The 26,718-nt window shown below is 34.9% G+C and overlaps 1 protein-coding gene across 2 annotated transcripts in view; it reads right to left on the bottom strand.

The window, feature by feature from the left end:
• Window positions 1–26,399, bottom strand: part of Optix (optix) — a 64,141-nt gene extending 37,742 nt beyond the window's left edge. The window contains exons 1-4 of one of the 2 annotated variants that reach the window (XM_073991094.1): window positions 26,295–26,399; window positions 24,309–25,462; window positions 7,180–7,298; window positions 4,167–4,416 (exon numbers count right to left, since the gene is read on the bottom strand). In XM_073991094.1, coding sequence (XP_073847195.1) covers window positions 4,167–4,416; window positions 7,180–7,298; window positions 24,309–24,637 — 698 coding nt within the window. In that variant the 5' untranslated portion in view covers window positions 24,638–25,462; window positions 26,295–26,399. The remainder of the gene's footprint in view (window positions 1–4,166; window positions 4,417–7,179; window positions 7,299–24,308; window positions 25,463–26,294) is intronic. The other variant, XM_073991095.1, reaches the window with a different exon arrangement.
• Window positions 26,400–26,718: the final 319 nt, after the last annotated feature.

The raw sequence follows: 26,718 nt of genomic DNA on the forward strand, positions 1-26,718 counted from the left end.
AACGGGTCTATAGAAGCACCCTTTCTTTTAGAATGGGTCTATAGAAGCACCCTTTCTTGGAGAAAGGGTCTATAGAAGCACCCTTTCTTCGAGAAAGGGTCTATAGAAACACCCTTTCTTCGAGAAAGGGTCTATAGAAGCAACCTTTCATCGAGAAAGGGTCTATAAAAGCACCCTTTCATCGAAAAAGCACCTGTAGAAGCACCCTTTCTTCAAGAAAGGATCTGTAGGAGCACCCTTTCTTTTAGAAAAGGTCTATAGAGCACCCTTTCTTTTAGAAAAGGTCTATAGAGCACCCTTTCTTTTAGAAAAGGTCTATAGAGCACCCTTTCTTTTAGAAAAGGTCTATAGAGCACCCTTTCTTTTAGAAAAGGTCTATAGAGCACCCTTTCTTTTAGAAAAGGTCTATAGAGCACCCTTTCTTTTAGAAAAGGTCTATAGAGCACCCTTTCTTTTAGAAAAGGTCTATAGAGCACCCTTTCTTTTAGAAAAGGTCTATAGAGCACCCTTTCTTTTAGAAAGGGTCAATAGAAGCACCCATTCTTTTAGAAAGGGTCCATAGAAGCACCCTTTCTTTTAGAAAGGGTTTATAGAAGCACCCTTTCTTTTAGAAAGGGTTTATAAAAGCACCCTTTCTTGGAGAAAGGGTTTATAGAAGCACCCTTTCTTTTAGAAAGGATCTATAGAAGCACCCTTTCTTCGAGAAAGGGTCGATAGAGGCACCCTTTCTTCGAGAAAGGGTCGATAGAGGCACCCTTTCTTCGAGAAAGGGTCGATAGAAGCACCCTTTCTTCGAGAAAGGGTCTATAGAAGCACCTTTTCTTCGAAAAAGGGTCTATAGAGCACCCTTTCTTTTAGAAAGGGTCAATAGAAGCACCCATTATTTTAGAAAGGGTCAATAGAAGCACCCATTCTTTAAGAAAGGGTCCATAGAAGCACCCTTTCTTTTAGAAAGGGTTTATAGAAACACCCTTTCTTGGAGAAAGGGTCTATAGAAGCACCCTTTCTTTTAGAAAGGATCTATAGAAGCACCCATTCTTCGAGAAAGGGTCGATAGAGGCACCCTTTCTTCGAGAAAGGGTCGGTAGAGGCACCCTTTCTTCGAGAAAGGGTCGATAGAAGCACCCTTTCTTCGAGAAAGGGTCTATAGAAGCACCCTTTCTTCGAGAAAGGGTCTATAGAAGCACCCTTTCTTCGAAAAAGGGTCTATAGAAGCACCCTTTCTTCAAGAAAGGCTCCGCAGAAGCACCCTTTTTCAGAAAGGGTCCAAAGATGCACCCTTTCTTTTAGAAAGGGTCTAAAGATGCACCCTTTCTTTCAGAAAGGCTCTAAAGATGCACCTTTTCTTTTAGAAAGGGTCTATATAGGCATTCTTTCTTTTAGAAAGGGTCTATAGAAGCACCCTTTCTTCGAGAAAGGGTCTATAGAAGCACCCTTTTTCACAGAGGGTCAATGGAAGCACCCTTTCTTTCAGAAAGCACCCCTTTTTCATAAAGGGTCTATAGAAGCACTATTGCTTTCAGAAAGGTTCTATAGAAGAACCCGTTGTTTCAGAAAGGGTCTATAGAAGCACTTTTTCTTTCAGAAAGGGTCTATGGAAGCACCCTTTATTTATTTTATTTTTTTATTTTATTTTCCATGAAAGCACCCTTTCTTTCAGAAAGGTCTATGGAAGGACCATTTGGTTCTCTATTGAATAGAAGACCCTGTGGTCTTATTTGGAATAGAAGCCCCTGGGGTCTTCTCTAGAATAGTATGGACATCCCATGAATCGAAGTCTTTATGTTCTGGTCTTCTATCAAGTAGAAGATCCTGTGTCTTCTATCGAATAGAAGACAACATGGTCATCTATAGAATAGGCACGTGGTCTTCTATAGAATAGAATACCCTGAGGTCTTATCCTCGATAGAAGACACAGGCTCTTCTACTTGATAGAAGCCCAGAACATAAGGTCTACTATTCATGGGAAGTCCATACTATTCTAGAGAAGACCCCAGGACCTTCTATTCCAAATAAGACCACAGAGTCTTCTATTCTATAGAGGACCAAATGGTCCTTCCCTAAACCTTTCTGAAAGAATGGGTGCTTTCATAGACCCTGTTCAAAAGAAAGGGTGCTTCAATAGACATTTTCCTAAAGAAGACCTTGTGGTCTCCTATAGAATAGAAGACCGTATGATCCTCTATAGAATGTATGCAATTGAAGACTTTATGGTATCCTATAGCATAAAATATCCTTTCCTTTGCTATAGAATTTAAGTCACTTCGTTTTTATAATCAATATCTACGAACTTCCTACTCCCCTTTCACCTCATTCACCCCAATTGGGATCTATGACCTGCCAACCAACCAACCAACCATCCAACCAACCGGTTGGCCGGCCAGTTTAAAGAATCTTAACAACAATTGAAGCGGTCACTTTTATTTAATGTGGCTACCAGCGGCGCGTTGTGCGGCGTTATGTGGCTAGATTTGCATCTAAAATAGACCACAACTACAGCATAATGTTTAATGTAATCGTAAACCCTTTTTATAGAGAAAATCTGCACAATCCGCAAAAATCAAAAACAAAAAACTTATAAATAAATAAAAGTAATTACCGATCCATAGGCGGCTTGGCTAGTGCGTAAACTTCAATCAAGTGAGCGTAAGTAGTGTAAGTAACTTGCAAATGAACCTATGATGACGGCTATGTGGTTGGCGGTGCTTGTCGATAGAGTAAATGAGCGAGTGAACGGCGGCTTGAGATCAATGAAACGGAAAAGCTTGAAACGATATCTCAGTAACAGCAGCAGACGGACGGATGGACGGACGGACAAACAGACAGACAGTTTGCCACCAACCACATCACATCAGAGCAGCGACAAGGCGGCATGTCGTACGATTTCAAAAACTTAAGTAGAGATAGATGTGGTTGGTGGTGGTGCTGGCGATCGCAATGTAATGAGAAATGAAACGATGACGATGAAACGTGTCATGATGGCTAACGCGGCGCGGCCTGTAAGAGGCGGAACAGGGAGCTGACATTTTGAAGTGCATAGTAGACTAGATCTTGGAAACAAGCATCTCATTGTAAGGGGAGCAAAGTGGGGGCAGAGGTACGACAAGCAAAATGCAAATGTTTTAAAACGTTTTGACTTGATTTAGAGGTTGTAATGACTTAGCTAAAGGTATCAGTTTACCTACAAGTTAATGATATCCGGTTACACTAACAACGCCATACAGTAAAAAATATCCGCTTGCTGTGTGTATCTTTTTCTAGTCAAGGGGGAAAATGTCTGTCCTTTTTTTTTTGTGTCCACTCCAAATGAGTGTTGGTTATTAACAAGAAAAACAATAATAATATTAACAACCAAGCGGTGCATGGCGGCTGCTGCTGCCGCCGCCGTTGCTACCACCAACGTTGTCGGCTTTATCATATGTGTGGATACATTCTCTCAGCCAAGACAGCCAGCCGGCCCATCAATCCATCCATCCATCCGTCTATCCATCATAAGTGTATCACATGTGAATAAATATGATGATATAGTTTTTATTGTTGCTGTTGTTGCAGTTTGGGTTTGATGTGAAACAGCAACAACAATCACAAAAACCACACACAATTCCTAACAAACTTTATTGTGGTTTAATGTTATAACGTTTGTTTTTTGTTTCGTTTGGGCTGGGAAACATTGAAGAAAGAACCAAAGGGACCAAATAAACACTTGTTCGCCTTTGTTGTTGTTGTTGTTGTCGGAATCCGAGATCATGAACGCAAATCGTTCAAAACATACTGCGAGGTATAGAGTATAACCGACCATAACGTATGCAGTTAATTAATTGCCAAGCGGAATGTTATGATGCATTTTTTATGGAAATACCAAAACATGAGGGTTTATATCAAGAATAAAATTACTAAGTAGATTTCTATTGTGTATAAAAACGTTTGCATTAATGTGTTAGGAAAAATTGGAAATGATCAGGAATATTAAGAGGCGATTTGAACATAAGAATAGCAAAGGGGTGTTTCCTGCTTTGGGAAACCAAGAAGTCTTCTATACTCTAAAAAAAACGAATTTACAACTAATTTCTCAACTTCCCAATTATTTCCCCAATTTTTCTTAAAGGGATCTTTTTTTCGATAAATTTAATATTTATCACAATTAACTTCAATTTGTTTGAACTTACCTATTTTTAGCTGCCGCCGCTCTATCACGTTGACGACGATTTTTAAACCAATTACCCACTTGGGTTGGGTTAAGGCCCGTCGCTTTGGCCAATTCACGTTTTTTCGTTGGATTCGGATAGGGATCCTGTAGGTACCATTCACGCAAAAGACTTCTTGTGCGTTCTTTAAAACAATGTGTTTTTTGTTCACCATCCCAGATGGTCGGTGGTAAGGGGAATTTTTTCCTTACACGATATTTATCGACGGGACCTGAAGGAAAATTTAAGTAAAAATGGTATTTTAATAAGGATATTATCATATTAAATCAACATGCAAAATATCTTTAATACAGCCAGTTTCTGTATGTCGCTTCGAAAATAAATGAGAAAAAACCACCAACTCCGTTTTACGAGGGCTGCACGATAACTATCTGGCCTAACAATGAAAACGCGAATATTTACCATTAAAAATAGTTTTATTGTTTTCTTAAGTAGCCTCCAGCATGATTTATACACTTTTTCATGCGCTCAAACTAATTGTGGAATCACTTTTTGCACTCCGATTGAGACACTTTCAAAACATGGTTTTTGAACGCTTTTAGAGCATCTTCTGGCGACGAAAAACGTTCACCACGTCTGGTTTTCTAGATATGCTGGAATCATATGAAATCATTGGTTCCCCAGTCAGGGCTATAAGTTGGATTATCCATCAATTCCACGTTTTGTCCGTTGAAGCAGGCGATGGTTTAAATCGATGTGTGAGAGCTCGCATTGTCGTGGTGCACAATGATTCGGCTTGTCTTGTTCGTTTTTCGTCCGATTTCGATATAATTTGGCACATTTATTTCTAGACTGAATTCAGTCACACATTCCAAATTTCATCGAAATCGGAAATATATAGCATGTTTGGTACAGAAAATACGTGAAATCGGCCGAAAATATATATGGGAGCTATATCCAAATCTGAACCGATTTCTATATAATTTGGCACATTTATTTCTAGACTGAATTCGGTCACACATTCCAAATTTCATCGAAATCGGAAATATATAGCGTGTTTGGTACAGAAAATACGTGAAATCGGCCGAAAATATATATGGGAGCTATATCCAAATCGGAACCGATTTCGATATAATTTGGCTCATTTATTTCTAGACCGAATTCAGTCACACATTCCAAATTTCATCGAAATCGGACATATATAGCGTGTTTGGTGCAGCAAATACCTGAAATCGGGCGAACATATATATGGGAGCTACATCCAAATCCGGACCGATTTCAATATAATTCTGCACACTTATTTGTAGACACAATTCAGTCACACATTCAAAATTTCATCAAAATTGGACGTATATAGCGTTTTTGGTGCAGCAAATACGTGAAATCGGGCGAAAATATATATGGGAGCTATATCCAAATCTGAACCGATTTTCACCAAAAGCAATAGCGTTCTTCCTATGGCTAAAAAAGTTGTAGTCCCCAATTTTCAGCTGAATCGGACAAAAAATGCGACCTGTATGTTGCGAACAAAAATACATGGACAGACGGACGGACACGCATAAATCGACTCAGAAAGTGATTATATGTATATCCCCAAAAGGAACTGTGGGTCTATTTCGTTTCCTTTTGTATGTTACGGTGTAGGGTATAAAAAGTGTAGTGTACCACTCAGAATTAACGGTCCTACATTTCCGTCCGTATAGTCGCTACACGGTCAGTTTTGCCGAAGAAACAGGCGACCATTTGCTTCGAAGTGCTTCTTACATGAACAACTTTCTTTGGATTTGGCTCGCTTTTGACGATTACTGGTTTGTTTTGGGATCCTAAGCATAGATCCACGATTCGTCGTCTGTGGCGATCTTATAAACGTCATTTGAAGCACCGCGATCGTTTTTTACACAATTTCTTTGCACCAATCCACAAGGGTCTTTTTTGAGCGATTGTCCAATTTTGGTGGAACTAACGAGCAAAATCCATTTTTGCGACCATCTGTTTATGCAATATCAAATTTTAGTTCGTGGAAGATATGTCCAAGGATGTCTCTATCTAACGGTATATATCATGACAATCTTGGATTATCCGTTAACGCATAGCTTAATTGTTTTCTGGCACAACGGCAGAATTTGGGCGACTCTCACGACCTTCGTTCTTTAGCTTTTTGAAGTCACTGTAAACAACACAACACATGGTCGTACGACAAACTGCCCAGAGTATGTTTAGGCTAAAAACTGTCAAACTTTCAAAAAAAATCAAATGGTGCCTAGGAAAACGCGGTGTTGCCTTGCCAGAAAGTTTTCGTGCAGCCCTCGTACTTACAAGTTTCTTATTGATATTTTTAACCCAGATATGCCCAGCGTCCTATATATAGGACACACAAAATTCTTGCTAATTTGATATGTTATGTTTATCAAAGTACCGTTTATTTTGGTGATATACTCAGTACACATCTGTAGCTCTTGGGATATTATGTGATTCCATTATTTTGAGCTACTATTTTTGAGTTTTGAGGTCTAGTTCATCGAAGTTGCCACCGATCGCTTAGTTTTTACAATGATTTGCGTTATGACCGATTAATTATTGGGTAATTTTATAACGAAAACATACACGATGTGGAGCCTACTACGAAAAAACGTTAACTAGATTCCGAAAAGGTGTCTTTGGACTATATGTCAAATGTTTTGTGTCCCATAACTCCCAGTTATATGATAAAACCCTGTGTCCAAAAGTGGCCTCAAAACCCACTTTTTTCAAAAAATTTTTAAAAAACATATAAACATACTGTTATTATTTCACATTTGCTTCTAAAATAATATAAAAATACTTTTAAAATGATCACGATCAAGCAATGGGCATATCTGGGTTAATTTATAAAGGAAAAAATTGCAAAAAATTGTCAAAAATTGTACACTCTTACAGGTTCTGGACCAGAGCAATTATTTCGTAAACTGAAGTTTGGGTGCTTAACTCTTCTCAATCAAATAACTATTTCCCACATTATAATCTTAAATTAGATTTTATGTGTAGTTTTACTTACCCAGTGATCGTCCACGTAATTTTTCAGCCTCAATGTAATGGGCTTCAAGCCACATTGCCTGCAATTTTCCATATGAAGCTTTTGTAAATTTATGATTTTCAATTATTGCATAAAGTTCCCTGTGGGTAAAACGAAAAAAAATGAAAATTGTTATGAGTGAAATGTTCACATTATATAATTATATTACACAGCATAATATTGATTATAATGAGGTACACATGAAGGGTTGTTTTTTCTTCATTTCAACGAAAGACAAGCAAAAAATCTCAGTATTTTATGCCATATGGCTAATTAAAAGTTTTTTTTATTTTAGACCATAAATATAAACTTTACAATTACCACAGCTTATTTCGTGCAGTCGTAAAGTTTGAAAACTGAAACTTAAGTGTTTTGTTTGCACCGAAATAAAAAACTTTTCAATACAGAACAGCAATTAATGATTTATGGACTTATTACAATAAATTCTTCAGAGCTGGCAAACTATCGTTTTGATCACTGTCGTAAAGCTTTGTTTATATTGGACTCAGAAGCAATTATGTTTTCAATGATTCGCGATAGATAACTCAAATAACTTGTTTTGGTAGCCTATGTTTTACGAAAGCAATCCATCGACAGTTTGCCAGCTCTACCTTTAATAGTACAAATAGGACTGTTCTAAATTAACTGCTGAGGTGTAGACTGGGTGTCACCGTAATGCAATGGTTAGCACGTCTACCTTGCACTCAAGGTTTGCGCTTCGATTCCCAGGCCAGGCAAAAACATAATACTTTCCAACGGTGGTAAAATACCCCTTTGTGTAATGAGGGCGACATTTCCTGAGTATTCCAGTCATGTAAAACTTATCTATAAGTGGTATCTGGTTGGGATCAATACCTAGATAAAATCGTATTGTGTCTCTAATACAAATTTGTTTATATAACATTCAGATTGGAGGACGTAAGCGGACCTATAATTAAGCGAAAAAATTTAAGCTCGGAAGCTCAACAACATTTTACAGTCAATACCATGTAGCAAGGTTTTCCATATTTTATGGACTCATATTAAAAACTGTAAAATAAATTTTAATAATTTTAATAGAAAAAAAGTAACCCAAAATAAAATTTTCTTTGGTATTTTTGGTATTTGACACAGGCCTACTATGTTTATGGTTATAGTATCACACATTATACACAGAAACAAATACTGCATATTAGGAACAGTGTTCAAAAAATATTGCTAGATTCAAATTTCTGCATTTCATGAACGCCTTCCATAAAGCAAAAAATATGTACTAGTTTATTTTGAGAGATTGAAAAAAAACAGTTTTGGCGAGTTGTTTTGCTTTATTGACTAACCAACCGTTACCACCAACTAAACCAGAGACAAGTTTTCCTCCTTTTTATAATTCTTTTATTTTGTATTATTGTAATTTACCGTTTTTTTCTAATGATTTTCACTGTAGTTGTTATCGTCTTGTGAGCATAGCAGAACAATATGAACCATATGTACATACATACATGTTGAGTCTATCAGCACTAGCTTGAGATATTAGATGTTGCCTTTATATTAATGAAATTAAAAAAATTGTAGATTCTTGGTTTGTTAGTTTTTGCGACGGTGGTAGTTTAGCGTAAAGCGTTTAGCTGTATTTCAGTCAGATTGTTGTCTTGTGGTTTGTTGATACAGTGTCAGTGTGATGAGACCATTAAAAAGGAAAAGAAAACCAAGTTGTGAACATTTACCAAAAAAGAGAAGAAATATGAGAGCAAATAATGGGAATGTAGGGAAAATTAGGAAAGTGATTTAGTATCTCATGAACATTTTACATATTTTTGAAAAAATAGTGGCTTTTGGATGGATATGAGAAACTGCACATGTATCTTATGTACAGTATGAAAAAACTACAGCATGAACGAAAATATGTAAACATTTATGAAATAGTTTTTCTGTGTAGAGCTCCCAAGGTCTGCATTCTTCTAAATTTGTATTATGAAACAGTGGTTTTCTGCGTAATACGGTATTATTTCGGAACTTTTCTTTGAGGATTTTCAAATATTTTTCCATCCATATTGTATCTATGATGAGTTTAGTTGAGCAACTGCCTAAATTAGGCAGCCCCCCAAATTATATAACAAATGTTGTACATTGAAATCTTAGATACAATTTTATAGTTTATTGTTTCCTTAAATTTTAAATGGTTTGGAATCTATGAACCATTAAAAGTAGAAAGAAGGATATAAAATCGCTTTCTTTTAAGTTTTATATGCTATTTTGACCTTAAAGAGTCATTCCTAGAATCAAATCGTAGGTACAATTTTGTAGCTGGTTGTTTGCATACATCTGAGGCGGTTTGTTATTTGTGAACCGGAACCTGAAAAAAATTAAAAAATCAAAAGGATCCTGATGATTTTGTCACAATTTTTATTCTGAAATACTGAACGAATTTCGGTAATTAACGATATTTTTTGGTAAGCACGGTGTGCCTTAACCAAATTTAAATGCAAGCGGCTTACACCTGGGAAGTTTTTGCAGATTCTGAAACTACAATGCTCATAGATGAGAAATATCAAGAAACAAAAAAAATCGCCGGAGGGATTTTCAAATAAATCGCGATTTAAGTTCACATTTTTAGAGGTTCCTTAGGTTTTCACGATTTTGCTTGGAAACCGCAAGTCCTATGTAATTTGGTCTAAAGAAAATATTGTAGCTACAAGATTGGTCTTTATGATATTTTCGTAGTTTTTACAGTTTTTGAGATATAGAAGTTCAAATTGAGACAATGCACTGACTGTATCGCCTCCTTATAAAACAATATCATGCTCAGTGCGCCTTAACTAACTTTTGATGAAAACCGCTTACACATGGGAAGATTTCGCCGATTCTGAAACAGCAATGTTCATAGATAAGAAAAATAAAAAAAACAGAAAAAATCGCCGGAGGGATTTTTAAATAAATCGCGACCAAAATTTACAATTTTAGGGTTTTTTTAGGTTTTTACGATTTTGCTTGGAAACCACAAGTCGTATCGAAATGAGTCTAAAGAAAATGTTGTAGCTGTGAAAATTCTCTACAAGACTGACCTTTAGGTTTTTTCGTAGGTTTTACCATTTTTGCGATATAGAGGTTCAGTTAAAATTTTTAGGTTTTTATCTTAAGTCTTCAAGATTTTGCTTGGAAACCGCAAGTCACATCAAAATGGGACTAAAGAAAATGTTGAAGCTGTGAAAATTCTCTTTAAATGATATATTTTTTCCTAGGTTGTACCATTTTCAAGATATATATGTTTAATTTGGGAAATTGCAGTAATGACATTGTTTTATAAGGAGGCGATACAGTCAGTGCATTGTCTCAATTTGAACTTCTATATCTCAAAAACGGTAAAACCTACGGAAAATATCATTAGGGTTAATCTTGTCGACAATTTTCACAGCTACAACACTTTCTTTAGGTCCATTTACATAGGACTCGCGGTTTCCAAGCAAAATCGTGAAAACCTAAAGAACCCCTAAAAATGTGAACTTAAATCGCATTTGAAAATCCCTGCGGCGATTTTTTTTGTTTCTTGATATTTCTCATCTATGAACATTCTAGTTTCAGAATCTGCAAAAACTTTCCAGGTGTAAGCACCTTTCATTTAAAATTAGTTAAGGCGCACCGTGTAAGTTAATAGTCGACCATTAAAAAGTAGTCGTAAAGTACTATCGATAGTAAGAGTGATTTGAACTTTTCATTCGTAGTTTTGTGTTTTAATTTAACTACTTTTGTCGATAATTAAAAAAATGGGTTAGGGAATCGCACTACAGGACCGCAAGACCTACCTCCAAAAAATTTCACCTAATCAAAAATAAATTATACTTTTGTGGAGTGAACTGATATAGCCAATTATCGCACTTGGTTAACTAAAAAAAAAAACAATAAAATATTCACAATACACCTCTTTCTGTCCTGCATTTTTGGACATAAAATTCAATTCATCGAAGTGTACAACTTTGTGAATGGGAACAAATCTCACATTATTTTAACAAAAAAAAATGTATAATCTGTAGCTCATTTCTCACGTAGCAAGGTGCTCTTGAGTCAACTTTAAATGAAAGGAGCTTACACCTGGGAAGCTTTGGCTTTCGTCATTTTTTTCCTAGATTGTACGATTTTTGAGATATATAAGTTTTAGTTGGGAAATTGCAGTCATGACACTGTTTTCTAAGCAGACGATACAGTCAGTGAATTGTCCCAATTTGACCTTCTATATCTCAAAAAACGTAAAACCTACAAAAATATCATAAAGGGCAATCTTGTAGGGAAATTTCACTGCTACAACATTTTCTTTTGATAGTTCCATTTTGATCGTGAAAACCTAAAAAACTCTAAAAATGTGAACTTTGTCCGCGATTTATTTAAAAAGCGCTCCGACGATTTTTTTTATTATTTGATTTTTCTCATTTATAGTCCATTGCCGAACTTGATCAACATCTTAAAAATCTCTCCTTTCATCACAAACAAACAACAAACACACTTTTAATATAAGGGGGGACTGATATAGTCCTTCGTCGAACTTGATCAACTTTTTAAAAATCACTTGTTTCGATTAAATATTTTCAAAACTATTCTTCACAATACGCCTCTGGGAACAACACTCATACTAACTTTACAAAAAAAAAAAAACAATGAATTCGGAATTTAAAAATTAAAGCACTTTGAAAATCACACTATATCAATCTTCTTTGATCTATGCGGAAAATGTTACTAACTTACTTTAAGCAAACAGCCCCAATGGACGAAAGTGTATAAAGAATGTATAATTTTCCAATTTTCATTTCATCTTTGTGTCCCAACCGTTGGCAGTTTGAATTCTCAATTGATGTTAAATTTCCATGCAGAGACTTGTCAGCATAGATCCTCAGTTTGAAGCTTTTAGAGTTTTTTCTATTTGGAGATTTTTTATGAGCCATAAATAGCCATGGTCGGAGATTTGATAAATATAACGGTTTTAACATATAATTTAATATAAAAATTGTTTTGTTATTTTTGCTTAAGGAACCCATAACCTCCGATATACATAATTGGCCTACAGCAAAAACAGGATTTAATTCGCCGATTCTATTACAGCAAAATTTGTGCCACACAGCGAAATATGGAACATATTATTTTCTTAATTTTAAGAAATGTTAAAATTGTCCCTCATTGTTTGCCTACAGTACTTTCACTAAAAAATGTTTTTTTTTATTTTTATTTAAAATATCGAATATTTACTCAACGAGTGTCCTAGCTCAAAATCAGCAAGGAATGGAACAAACTCGGACGGGCCGACTATATGCTATTTAGTCCCTTCACGGCTGTGATTATGCCTAAATTAATAATAATTAGTTTTCCTTGTATGTACTTCCACATACATACAGATAGCTCATCTACTAAAAGAGTGTCACATCTAAAAAATGCAGCTTCGAGAAAAATGCATTTTAAATTTTCGATTTAAATATGACTTCCCAACATAAAAAGTTTATTACACAAAAATTGAAATAACTACTTACAAAAGTTAGCCAGATATCAGTGTTGAAATTATGTGCCAGATATCAATGTTGAAATTCAATCATGATTTTAAGCGTTTTAGAGCTTCATAAATTAAAAAAAAAAAAACTTTTTAGTTGATTTATGCCAAACTCCTAGTAAATACGCTGTAGCTAGGGTGTCCAAAACTGAAACTGGTTAACCGATTATCCGGTTTTGAGTTACAAAACCGAAACCGGTTTTCACCAAAAACGTCATTTTCGGTTAACCGAAAAAACGGTTACTTGTGTCGGGTTAAAAAAATAATAATAATGTTTTAATATTTCATTACAATGGTATTCTAGAAAGTAAACTAAACTTAATGAAGCTATACCTAAATGATACCTTTATTTATGAAAAAACTGCGTATACGTAACACCACACGTAAGTTTGTGTACCGTTACTCATACGTACAGTGAACTAGAGCTATAGTAGCTACAATTTAAAACGAATGTTTGGTCCAACATAGTCATTATTCAACAGACCGTTTCGTTTCGAATTCTGACCGAAATCAATCCGACATATCGCTCCGAAATTATGTCAACTACTTCATACAACTTTCGCTAAGATATCGTTAAGATTTCGTATCCGACATCGGACGAAGCGTCCGAATTTCGTACCGATCCAAAGCTGGATCCATGGAAGAATAAGAAGGTGTTACATCAAATCATGTCAAACGTCAAATTTGCTCACAATAATGCATTTCTGTGAATTGCTTGTTTACATTTTGTATGTGATTTTATTCACAATAACGCATTTTGACGACTGGTATAAAGATCACCTGTTTTTGGCGTTACACCTTATTGTTCCACCATAGCTGGATCAATATTAACATAATTTGACAAGATTAATTTAATTCTAAAATAAATTCCGTGGCATTTTCGAAATTTTATAAAAGGTGGGCAGGCATAGAGCTATATCCAGATTTTGACCAAAATAAATAAATTCGCCCTTCGATCAAAGAACGAACGATTCATAATGTGATTCTATGTAGATCATAAAAATGAACTATAGGTCTAAAAAGTTTGCTATTGCACTTTACCTACAACTACTCAAAGACTTATAATGAACTTTAAAAATATTTGTAATCATATAAATTTTAATATAATTGCCCAGTTTCGATTATTTCCTAATTTACACTATTTAAGGTAGAGCCTTCAATAAGAGACTTATGTTATGTTTTGTATACATACATACGTAAATCGTCTGTGTTTCCAAAAATGTAAATCTTTCACCCTTGAGAGCATTAACTTCACTCTCCCCCAATAATAATAAATAAATGCTCTGCAGGATATGAAAATGTATTTAAACAGTAATAGAAAATCCAAATCTATCGACCGTAAACGTTTCTCTTAACATTTGAAATGGTACAATAAAAACTGTTAATATTTATGGCTATCAAAAATCAACGGTAAGGGGGACATGTCATTTCTGTTCAAGACACATTTTTGATTAGCACTTGAAAAAATAATAAAGAACTTCTTTAATAAATTTAAGAAATAATTGGCAATAAATTCAAATAAATTTGTGTTGGTTGAGTTTTATTGCCTTAGATTGTTTGTGTATCTTGATAAACAAATCTGTGCAATACATACATACATATGTATGTGTGTATGCATGTGTTAGGCAATTGTTTTGAATTAAAATCGCAATTTAGAATTTATTTTCATAATAAAAACTTTATTCCACTCCTAAAGAGTATACCAATGAAGATTATATCAAAAATTCAATATAAATTCCTTTACTGAAATCTGATATGCTTTTTATTTTCTTAAAAAACCCTTAACGGAAGCCTTTCCGTATGTTGATGCTGGCTGGTATTTCAAGCTTATAAACTAACCTAATGATTTGCATGAATAGATATCACCACTTTTTCCTTTGAATAATTCCAGAAATTAGTTAGTCGGTGTTATATTTCTAACTGGCAGAAGAGACAATTCCCCCACAGAGGCCATTGTCATTTATATGTGGTACTTGGCATAATGTTAATTGATAAATTAATCACATTGTTTATTAATTTAGTTTTAGTTGTTGATTCTCATTATTGTACATGTACAATATGTTTTACTACAATATGCCAGAGGATGGATGCTTGATATTTTTTGCTTGTTTGCTTTTATCATTTGTTCATTAATTTGTGTAGTGTCTTCCCGGGAAGTTTTGTGTTCGTTTATTGTCTTCTTATTATTATGCAAAAAACAAGTCCACTAAATAGAATCCCAATAAAAACCAGGAAAGATTCATTAAAGAGTTCACATTTTTTTTAAATTAAAGATCATATTACAATCATGCTTCAGCTTGAAGTGAATATGTCTCTGCTTGTTGTTGTCGTTTTTTCTTTATTCCTTTCAAATTTAAAGTGATTAAAAAATAATTAATATCATTGAGGGATGACGTTTCTTTAAAATGGGAATCAAGAATTTAGGAGTATACACCATGAGGGAATTAACTTTAAATTTGAAAATGTACGATGGGAATGTTGCGAGGCATATGTTTTTAATGTATAAATATGCAGTGGCACAAGGTTATAAGAAAATATTGAAATTAATTATTGACAAAAGATTAAGAATTTTTGATATTTGAGCCAAATAAAGTCTTGAAATACTACAATTTGTAAATTTGAGAAAAAGATATAAAATACCAATGGATGATATCCAAGAAATTGATATCAAGATTAGCCAAGAATTTAGTTTTTATTATATCACATGATTTACACAAGGAATGTAATAGATAAATAACTGCATAATCCATCTTTTGCATGGAGCTAACCAGATACCTATCACGGCTAAATTTATTTACACGTTTAAGAATAGTTTGAAGTTTCTTGGTGGTTTGAAAATTCATAGAGCTTCTTTTGAATTACAACTTTTCACAAAGATATTCCGTAAAAAATCGACTCCAGGCACAATTAAACATAAATACGAAGCCTCACAATTTGACCGCTCATAATAAGGGTTCACTTACAAAATCACAAAATTTGTTTTGGCGACGGATTTGTAAACCCTACTATTAGTACACTCTAGAAGGCTTGGGAAGTTACAAAATGTTTTCTAAAAATCAAAATTTTTGAATTCATTGAAGTAACATTAGATGAACGTCGAGTAAAGTTTGAATGATTAATGATTATGGGAAACACAAGTAATTACTTCAAAACACATATTAATATGACAGGCTTTATTCTATATGATAGTAAAAATAACACTTAAAAATTCAAATGAGCCGTAATAATATGGTCCACGCAAAGTCGACTAATTTCCCTGCCATTTTGAGTATTTTTTGCAACAAAATAATATTGAATTTGACCGAACTATGCAACATAAAATGACTTTTTGGAAGAAAAATAGGTAAAATTATATTGACATACGGATTTAACGTCTGATGTAATAAATGCGAACACACATAAAGTTTTTATTTCACATACGACGGATTGTTCATTTTCGACGCTCATATCTGTATTTTTTTTGCGATTTTGTTAAAAATTTTGCCGCATATTCTACACATGCTTCAAAAAAGCAATAAAAAATTTTTAAATTTTCTGAAATTTTTATTACAACTATATAATTTGTTTCGAGTGTAAGCATGTACTTCCTGATCCACAAAAACTCAATAATTTTCGCTTAAATGAAACGAAAGTTAAAGGCCGTTCTCAGAACCCCGAACTTCTCGAGAATAGGACACAAAAATCCCAACAACTCCACATTAATCAACAAATATAATGTATTTATTTTGTAACAAAAAGCTATATACATATATGTAAATATAAGTGTGTGTGTGTGTGTGTGTTTTTTTTTCTTGAAGAAGTCCGTACTTCTCGAGATATGAGTTCCGAAAATTCGAAACAACCTCACAGCAATCAACAACCATAGTGACGTTCGGTTCACGGTGCTCTTGAACCAATTTTAAATGAAAGGACCTTGCACCTTGGAAGTTTTTGCGGATTCTACAATGTTCATAGATGAGAAAAATCCAAAAACAAAAAAATCACCGCTTTTTAAATAAATCGCGATCAAAGTTCACATTTTTTAGGTTTAGTTTACGTTTTCGCGATTTTGCTTGGAAACCGCAAGCCCTATCGAAATATATAAATATTCACGGTGCTCCGATTTTACCAACCAATTTTAAATGAAAGGAACTTACACCTGGGAAGTTTTTGCGGATTCTGAAACTCCTATGTTCATAGATGTGAAAAATCAAAAAACAAAAAAAAATCGCCGGAGAGCTTTTTAAATAAATCGCCATCAAAGTTAACATTTCTTAGGTTTTGTTTAGGTTTTCGCGATTTTGCTTGGAAACCTCAAGCCCTATCGAAATGGCATTACAGAAAATATTAGCTGTAAAAATTCTCTACAGAATTTACGAGCACCGTGTATTCATTTCAACAGCGGCATTGTGAATATTTAGGGTCACTTCTTCTGACACATCTCACACAAACGATTGATATTTTGATACTTGTTATCCCTACTACAGCGCAATATTTTTGTTGTATTTCTTTGCGGTTTGATTACAACATATATCAGCATAATTTTAAGTTATCGGCAGTTAAATGTTAGATCATAGTGGACAAATAATAGGTTTTTTATTCTTATCAGTAAGAACAAGTTGTAACAACAAATTTTCTGTAACGTACTAGGGACATAATGTTCCTGTAAGTATGCTACAAAAAAGTCTACATTTAATTATCAGTAAATTCCAATAAATTCAGTTTTATTTAATGTTCAATACATATTTTTACAAAAAATTTAATATTATTCTGTAGTCCTACTCTGTAACTTTTTAACAACTTTACTCATTGTATATTTTACAACAATTTCATTTGTTTGTTTTGCATTTGTTACAAAAACAAAAGAAATTGTAACAACATTTCAATCGATAAAAGTTACAGAATAAGCCTACTGTTCCAGAAATTGCGATAATCTACTATTTTTACAAATTTTGTTCGATATCATGATAGAAAAAATTATTATCGTAGTAAACGTCCATTTAATATAAATTTTTGGTTAATTTCTCGTTGGAGTTGAGCTAAATGATCGAAGATTTTTGCATATGAAAAAGGAAAGCCGAGGAGATTTCGAAACAACCATCATATTATGCTACCGGTTTCGCAGTTAGGGCTATGAAACGAAACGAACGACATCATTTTTCCACAAAAATTATTTATTGATGGGGTTTTAAAATTTTGTGATTTTTTTTCATGAGGTATGCACTTTTTGAAACATTTCGGGCTGTTATATTGACATTCCGAATAAAGGTAGACTTTGTTTATAGATTTCATAGGAATATTTCCTTTACATATCCTAAATTACAAGTGATTCCGCTGAAAATGTGCTTAAAATATTTCAATAACTAAAACCACTATATCCGATTTATAATATTAAACTGTTGTAATAAGAACGGAGAGGATGTTACCGTGGTGCAATGGTATGCACACCCGCTTTGCACGCTGAGTGCTCGGGTTCGATTCCCAGGGCAGGCAAAACCAAATTTTCAAAGGTGACAAAATAGCCCTCAGTGTAGTATTGGCGACATTTGCTGAGTATTTCAGCCATGTATGTTTTTAGCCGATAAATAGTAGATCCCATATCAATGAGCTAATATACTAATCAGCGCACCCCGGCTCATTGATATAAGAAAAGTCAAGAGATTTGGAACAATTCATAAGAACCGCGAAACTATCGAAATCATTTTTAAAATTTATCCACGAGACCTCAAACTGTACTTGGGTGAATATTGCGAAAAGACTTGTTTTAGGGATCTAAAACGGCAAAGTGTGAAAATGGGTTAAATGAAATATTTTTCGGTTTATACTGTTTTATAGGACAATTTTATGCATTAATTACCGATAGGCTCTTTTTTGTCATTACCGTAGTTAGAAAATACGCACGGTAATGACGACATGGCAGTGATGGAAAGGTGAGTATTCTTGGATTTAAATGTGCAAATCGTATTTTTTATAAAATTTGAAATAATTTAATATAGACTAAAAAAATGAACATAGCTATACCATCAATTTGGAAATTATAATATAAATAACGGAAAAAATACTCAGCACGGGTATGCCAAATTTTCGGGAACATGCACAAAAATCTCTAAACACTTCAACAGTTCTCAAACAACTGACTATATTTATACCCCCTACACCACTATGTGGTAAGGGGTATTATGTGTTAGTGCATTTGTATGTAACATACAAAAGGAAGCGAGATAGACCCATAGTTCCTTCTAGGGATATACATAGAATCACTTTCTGAGTCGATTTAAGCATGTCCGTCCGTCCGTCCGTCCGTTCGCAACATACAGGTCGCATTTGTTGACCGATTTCGCTGAAAATTGGGGAATACCATTTTTTTAGCCGTCGGAAGATCAAGTTCGAAGATGGGATATATCGGTCCACGTTTTGGTATAGCCCCCATATAACGGTACCCCCCGATTTACGGTATTTTGACGTTTTCAGCTACATTTTCAGACCGATTTGGCTATAATTTGACATTTAGGGTTCTTAAGTGTCAATAAACATATATAACAAAACTTGTGGACATAGGTCCACGTTTTGGTATAGCCCCCATATAACGTACCCCCCGATTTGCGGTATTTTGACGTTTTTAGCTACATTTTCAGACCGATTTAGCTATAATTTAACATTTAGGGTTCTTAAGTGTCAATAAACTTATATAACAAAAGTTGTGGACATAGGTCCCCGTTTTGGTATAGCCCCCATATAACGGTGCCCCCCGATTTACGGTGTTTTGATGTTTTTAGCTACATTTTCAGACCGATATAGCTATAATTTGACATTTAGGGTTCTTAAGTGTCAATAAACTTATATAACAAAAGTTGTGGACATAGGTCCACGTTTTGGTATAGCCCCCATATAACGGTACCCTCCGATTTGCGGTATTTTGACGTTTTTAGCTACATTTTCAGACCGATGTAGCTATAATTTGACATTTAGGGTTCTTAAATGTCAATAAACTTATATAATAAAAGTTGTGGACATAGGTCCACGTTTCGGTATAGCCCCCATATAACGGTACCCCCCGATTTACGGTATTTTGACAGTTTTAGCTACATTTTCAGACCGATTTAGCTATATTTTGACACTTAGGTTCTTAAGTGTCAATAAACTTATATAACCAAACTTGTGGACATAGGTCCACGTTTTGGTATGGCCCCCATATAACGGTACCCCCGATTTGCGGTGTTTTGACGTTTGTAGCTACATTTTCAGACCGATGTAGCTATAATTTGACATTTAAATTTATTAGGTTTATAAATAAATGTACCAAATTATATCGAAATCGGTGCAGATTTGGATATAGCACCCATATATTTTTCCGCCGATTTGGCGTATTTGCTGCACCAAACACGCTATATACGTCCGATTTTGATGAAATTTTGAATGTGTAACTGAATTCGGTCTCAAAATAAATGTCCCAAACTACATCGAAATCGGTTCATATTTGGATATAGCTCCCAAATATATTTTCGGCCGATTTGACGTATTTGCTGAAAACACGCTATTTACGTGCAATTTTGATGAAATTTGGAATGTGTGACTGAATTTAGTCTAGAAATAAGTGTAACAACTTATATCGAAATCGGTTCAGATTTGGATATAGCTCCTATGTATATTTTCGCCCGCTCTGTCTAATTTTGATGAAATTTGGGATGTGTATATATATGTATATAAATCAGTTCAAATTGATACATATCTCCTATATTTTACATATTCACAGTGGTGTAGGGTATCATATAGTCGGCCCCGCCCGACTATGATCCTTTCCTTACTGGTTTTCACTTATGTCGATTATCTTTAAAACTAACGGGAATTGTAGTTACTTTGACACATTACATATAAACAAAAAAACCGGTTTAAATCATTTTTTCTTAATAAACACATTGGCGCATGGGAATGACGAAAAAATTGGGACACGACTAAAATGTCTCAAAAATATAATTTAAAAAATAAAATTATATTTATGAAATCAAATATGACTTCGTTCATTCTTCTAGAATAACTCGGCGTAGTTCATTAATATGTAAAATATTTGATTTTGATTTTCGGACCTTTTTTTAAAGGACATTTTGTTTTACTTATTCCGTTTCTAAAAATTTATTTTTTTTCAATATTTTTAACCCTAAATGCCTCGGGACACAGAAACCAGTCTTTTCTGAATATTCACCCACTTATGACGCGATCGGAAGTAGTAGACCTATATCGTCCATCCTCGAATTTAATGTAAATTTGCAATGTTTTGGAAATCCTTCCATTGTTACTTTTTTAATTTTTGTGTTTCCAAGTATTCATAGGACTGAAGACATATTACAATGATCTGTCTTCGACAGAAAAATTTGTTGAAAGAGTGTACCGATATTGACCCATCTTCAATATTGATCTAAATTTGGACAAACATTATGAGGTACAAACTTTGGAGCAAATCAGTTGTTCCAAATGGGCGGTACCGTAATATGGGGGCTATATCAAAACATGGATCTACATTGACAATTTTTCTAAAGAATGATACTCACTTGCCGAGAGCCCGAAATATCAATTTTCAGCAAATTAATTCAAAAATGTGGCCAGAAACCCTAAAAGATAATGCTTGAGCCTCGTGGAACTTTTTAGTTATATCCTATTAAAAAAGAAGTACGTACCTATAAATATACACTTAAAAAGGTTCCAAAACAAATCAGGCTAATTTATACAACTGTAACGCAAATGTAATTACTTCTAAACACATTTTAATACGTTACCCTTCATAGGTACTATCGGATAGCAAAACGAACCATTAAAAAATTCCACTAACTCGTGATAATATCCACACAAAATCGACGAATTTTCTTGCGAGACGAAAATAAGGTCATGTTATAGGCAGTGATGCCAGATAAGTTTGGTCGAAAATCGTCAATTTTCGAGAACCAAAATCGTCAAATCGGCAAAATAGTATTTCAAATCGTCAAAAAATCGGCAAATACAAAAACTTGAATTTCAGTTGAAATTATTGCTATATAAGATATAAAATAAAATGTTAAGTAAAGAAAACAATTCCCAATGCATAAAACAAAACAGTTTTGTGACAAATGACCATCTACGAAACAATGTTAAAAAAACTGTGTTCACTATAGTTCGAGAAGGACTGCATCGATAATCATCCGATCATTTTTTGCCGCTTCTGTGATGTTTGTGGAACAATTATACTATATTATTAAGTACATAAAAATCTTTTCTTTATAGAAGATATTTTTTTTAAATTTTGAACTTTTTTGGCCAAAAAAGTACTCTAACAAAGTTTGAATTTTAAAAGTCCACCATTTTTTAATTAATATTTTTTAAAATATGTGATGATCCGTCCAGTCGTTTTCGAGATAGAGCGGACACCGCAAGACTCTTTATTAAAAAAAACAGTGTCTCGTAGATGATCATTTGCCACAAAACTATGCAATATTTATACCCTCAGCCTTTAGGCTAAAGAGGGTATTTGCACTTTGATACGACCAAAAATGTCCCTCATCGAAATAATGGTTTTAGACCCCAAGTATGTTTGTACGATATCCGTTTCAGACAATTTTGAGTAGATCTAGCAATGTCCGTCCGTCTGTCTGTCTGTCTGGCAGGCTGGTGCGCACGATAACTCTCGAACGGATCAATCGATTCGGTTCAAATTTTGGGTATCGAAATATTTTGTCCAGATTCGATTTAAGTTCGAAGATGGGCCATATAGGTCCTTTCCTTCAGGTACCTCCCCCACAAAAGTTCGAAAATGTTCGGAAAATTTGTGCGTACAATAACTCTGCACGTTATGAAATTTCTACCAGACTTAGATGAGGTTCCAATATGGACTCAATCGGTAAACTCCTTCGAGTACCTCCCACACAAAATGTCGGAAAAGTTCAGTTTAGGACCTGCACTCGAATCGTCTTGGTTTTAGTTGTAACATATTGTATTCACTGTCCCCTATTCGAAGGTACAAGTTTCCTCAAGGGCAAGTCCATACTTCCTGAAAAAATAGCCTGAAAGTTGAAAAACAAACCCTATGACACCATGTTTATGGGTGGAGGCGCAAGATAATTTTCGAACGGAAATGCCGATTCCGGCCAAAATTTGGCCTTTGTAATATTGTTTCCAAACTTCTTTATGTTCGTAGATAAGCCATATTGGTCCACTTCTTAAGGTACCTACCCCACAAAAGTTCAAAAATATTCGGAAACATTGTGCGCACGATAACGAGTGACCGATTCGGTGAATACTTTACACATTCTCATAATTTCTACCAGATATTGATCAGGTTCGAATATGGACTATATTTGTCCACTCCATCCCGTACCTCCCACACAAAATTTTGGATAAGTTCACTTTAAGACTTGCTATTGAATCACTTTGAGTTTTGTTGAAGCAACTTACATTCGCTGCCTCAACTACGATGGTAAAAGTTGTTTCAGGGACAAGTCCATACTTCTTGAGAAAACAGCCCGAAGGGTGTAAAAAACCCCTATGGCACCCCCAATTGTCTATGTCGGTCCATTCCTTTAAGTACGTTTTCCGCAAAGTTTTTGAAAAAAAATTTTTAATCCTAATCAACATTTTTGTCGGTTGATAGGACCAACATTTTGAAACCCCCTAAATACATAAGTTTTTTGTGAAAAAAGTGTTTCAATTTGCACAGGCTGAGGGTATATCTCTGTCGGCAAAGCCGACTGATACTATTTTACTTGTTTTCAACAACAAAATTGCCGATTGTAGATCAAAATGTGCCTTTCCTCATGAAAAAATATCTATTAAAAAAGCCTGGTACTTTTCTTGGAATAAAAATCATAAAAAATTATGTTTTTGAGCTGCACGACTAGGTGTTACCCTTTAAACAAAACTTGACGCATACACAATGGAATTGACATTTAAAACCCAGTGGCTTTATTAAATTCGTTTATATACAAACGTACTATAATAAGGTATAGATTTATGTATAGTTGTCTTTCAGAGATCAGTGCTATCAATCGCAATATTCACACAAAAAGCACATTTTTTGTGAAAAAGTCGCTATAACTAAAGATCGGCGTTTTAGGGCATTTCTGCTTTTTTGGTATAAAAATCGTGAAAATGCCGATAAATCGGCAAATCTGGCATCACTGGTTATAGGTACCGTTACTTCAATTATAACGGTACAACCAACGAAATTTTTGTTTTCCATAACTGTTATGTTTTCCATAACTTCATGTAAAATTTTTGGGAATTTCTGACATTTTTTTTTTGCATTTTTGGCACAAAATGTTGAGTTTGTGCAGCGGCTACTAACCCAGCATCAAGTCTATGCTTCTACGTAGGTTTCTATGCTGCTACAACAACAACTTTAAATATTAAATATTGCAATTTAAATACGAAAAACTTTCTACTCGAAAGTTTTAGGCGTATCGTTAATTGTTTAAGACATTTTTAAAATATTCCTGGTTGTGATCTGAAATTATTTGTTGTAGTAGTGTGTTTGCCTTGCGTATTAATTTATGGGCCAATTGGCTTCAATTTCAATAAATATTTTATTTTAATTTGCGAAAACCCGTCAACAACCCATTTTATATGTAGGTATGTACGCAATTAGCATTTTGACATTCCTTACCTGAAATTTCCAACATGATATGCCACCACAGCCCGGGCCCTCAGCACCGCTTCACAATTCAAGATTTCATGCATATTAGGCAGGGCCACCGGTAAACTCCACAGAAATCGCGCCAAACGTTCTATATCGCCGGAATCTTCCAGTGTTTTACAAACAATCTCCACTTGGGCGGCAGAAAAGGCAAGTGTTGGTATGGCCAAAATGGGACTGGGTGCTATGATTTGATGGGCTGGTACTGGTATAATGGGTACGGTGGCGGCGGCGGGTGCTGGTGAGAAATTTTCTTGAGGAGGTTGAGGTTGTTTACCCTCCGTCGGTCCAACGGCCATTTTATTCGTTGAATCCACTGTGAACAACTTTGCATACTATACTTGCAGCAATGATGTGAATAATTTTTGTGGCGTTGTGTACAACAAAAGAAAACACAAGGAGAAAAATGCGTTGTGCCGTATGGAGTTTTTAAACACAAAACACTAAAATAACGTTAATTCGTTTATAACTTTATTTGCACTTTTTGTGGGATTTCTTTGTTATAGAATTTATGAATGTATTGGGTGTCACTCGCGTTTTTTGTTATGGACTTAATTCTGTTAATATTCCGTTCATTTGCTTGAAACTGGTTTTCGTTTAGGATTGATTATTGCTTGTGGTTTTATTTCACTGGAATACCATATTTGTTTTATTCACTCATTATGTTTTTTTGTTTTGTTGCTTTTCTTATTACAATTAGTGCTACTCCTTATGGTAGTGACTGACCGACCACCACTTAATACCATTGGGAGCTGTTTCCAAATTTGGTCCGCCGCGCTGTGATTTCTTTATTACACCGTATATAATCACAAACTAGCTTCAAGTGGCTAACTACCAATGAGCTGTACCAGGCGAAACTGATATTTTGAAATCTATCTGAGGAACTTTGTATGGGGTTATAGTAGCTACTACACCCAACAATCCACGAGTCAATGCACAGCAACAACAAACGATTTTCTTTTATTATAAATCCACTTTTTTCTTCTTGTTATTTTTTATTATTATTATTTGCTATACGCCGTCGCCAATTTCACTATAAGCATTCTCTTCACTGAACCTCCACTGGATAAATGGTGCTGAAGCGGGGCTACTGCTGGCTGTCACTAATTCAGCTGCCGGTTATACTAGGGTTGAGTATTGTAATATTGTTATGTATAGCAGCTTATTCCGTATTGAGCGAGTATCATTCCCACCAATAACGCACACACACATACACAGTGGAAATGGCAAGAATAACCAACCAACCACTACTACTACTTGCTCGCACTACCGTTTTAAATATGAAATACCACAATGAAACAACGGAAGATACGATACGCCGTTCGTTGCCTTTGCGTTATAATAACACTACTGAGATATTTTTCACAACAACAACAACAGCCGCAATCACTCACACACAGACACAAGAACAACAACCACGACGGCTCCGCGGTATCTCACGGAACAATAACGAGGAGACGAGTATCACAAACAGCCGTTATGTACAGTGAGTGAACACTGCTATGGTAGATATTTTACAGATGAGACGGACAGACAGACGGCACACAAACAAGCCCATCTATACCCAGCAAACCAAATGTCGGATGTCCGACAAGTCTGAACAATTTCGGAAGCAACGTCGTTCAGATTTCGTTCCGATTTCTAAACGATTTTTCGGAGCGGAAATAGTTAAGTTTTTGTACCGATTTCGTTCCGATTTCGGAACGAATGTCGGAAAGAAATTTCCTTTCCGAATTTCCCAAGGATTTTCTTCAGATTTCGTTACGAAATCGGATCGAAATCGATACGATGTCGCTCCGACATTTCGTTCCGAAATTATGTCAACCACTTCATATAACTTTCGTTAAGAAATCGTTACGATTTCGGATCAGAAATCGGACGTATCATCCGAATTTTGTTCCGATTTCGTTAAGATGTCGGTACGATTGGTTTGCTGGGTATTTACGCGAAACGTACGTACACACGAAATTACTGCTTTAAAGGATTTCGAATGAATATCAAAAACATTCGTAGCAAATAAAGAACACAAAACAAGAAACACAACAGAGACGTGTCAGCGATGCGCTCAATTTTAAAATTAACTCATCACCGTTCCAATGGCAGATACAATCTGAAATATTGTTAAATGGAGATGCAAGTGAAACCAGAAAAAGAAACAACAGCATGAGCACACACACACATACTCAATTCGACTCTTGTCAAATAACAACCAACAAGAGGCGTAACCAATTTTCCCTACACTTTAACATACTTGGCTTCCTTCGGGGATATATCTTTCCCTGTTACACTCAACGCCATTTGTAAACAGAAATACTCTTGGCACAAGACTTGGTTCCTATTAGAAAAGACGACACACAATAGCTGTCTCTTTCTTTCTCAA

This window comes from Musca autumnalis, unplaced genomic scaffold (assembly GCF_047663935.1).
Source record: "Musca autumnalis isolate F117 unplaced genomic scaffold, ASM4766393v1 scaffold_5, whole genome shotgun sequence".
Taxonomy (NCBI): Eukaryota; Metazoa; Arthropoda; class Insecta; order Diptera; family Muscidae; genus Musca; species Musca autumnalis.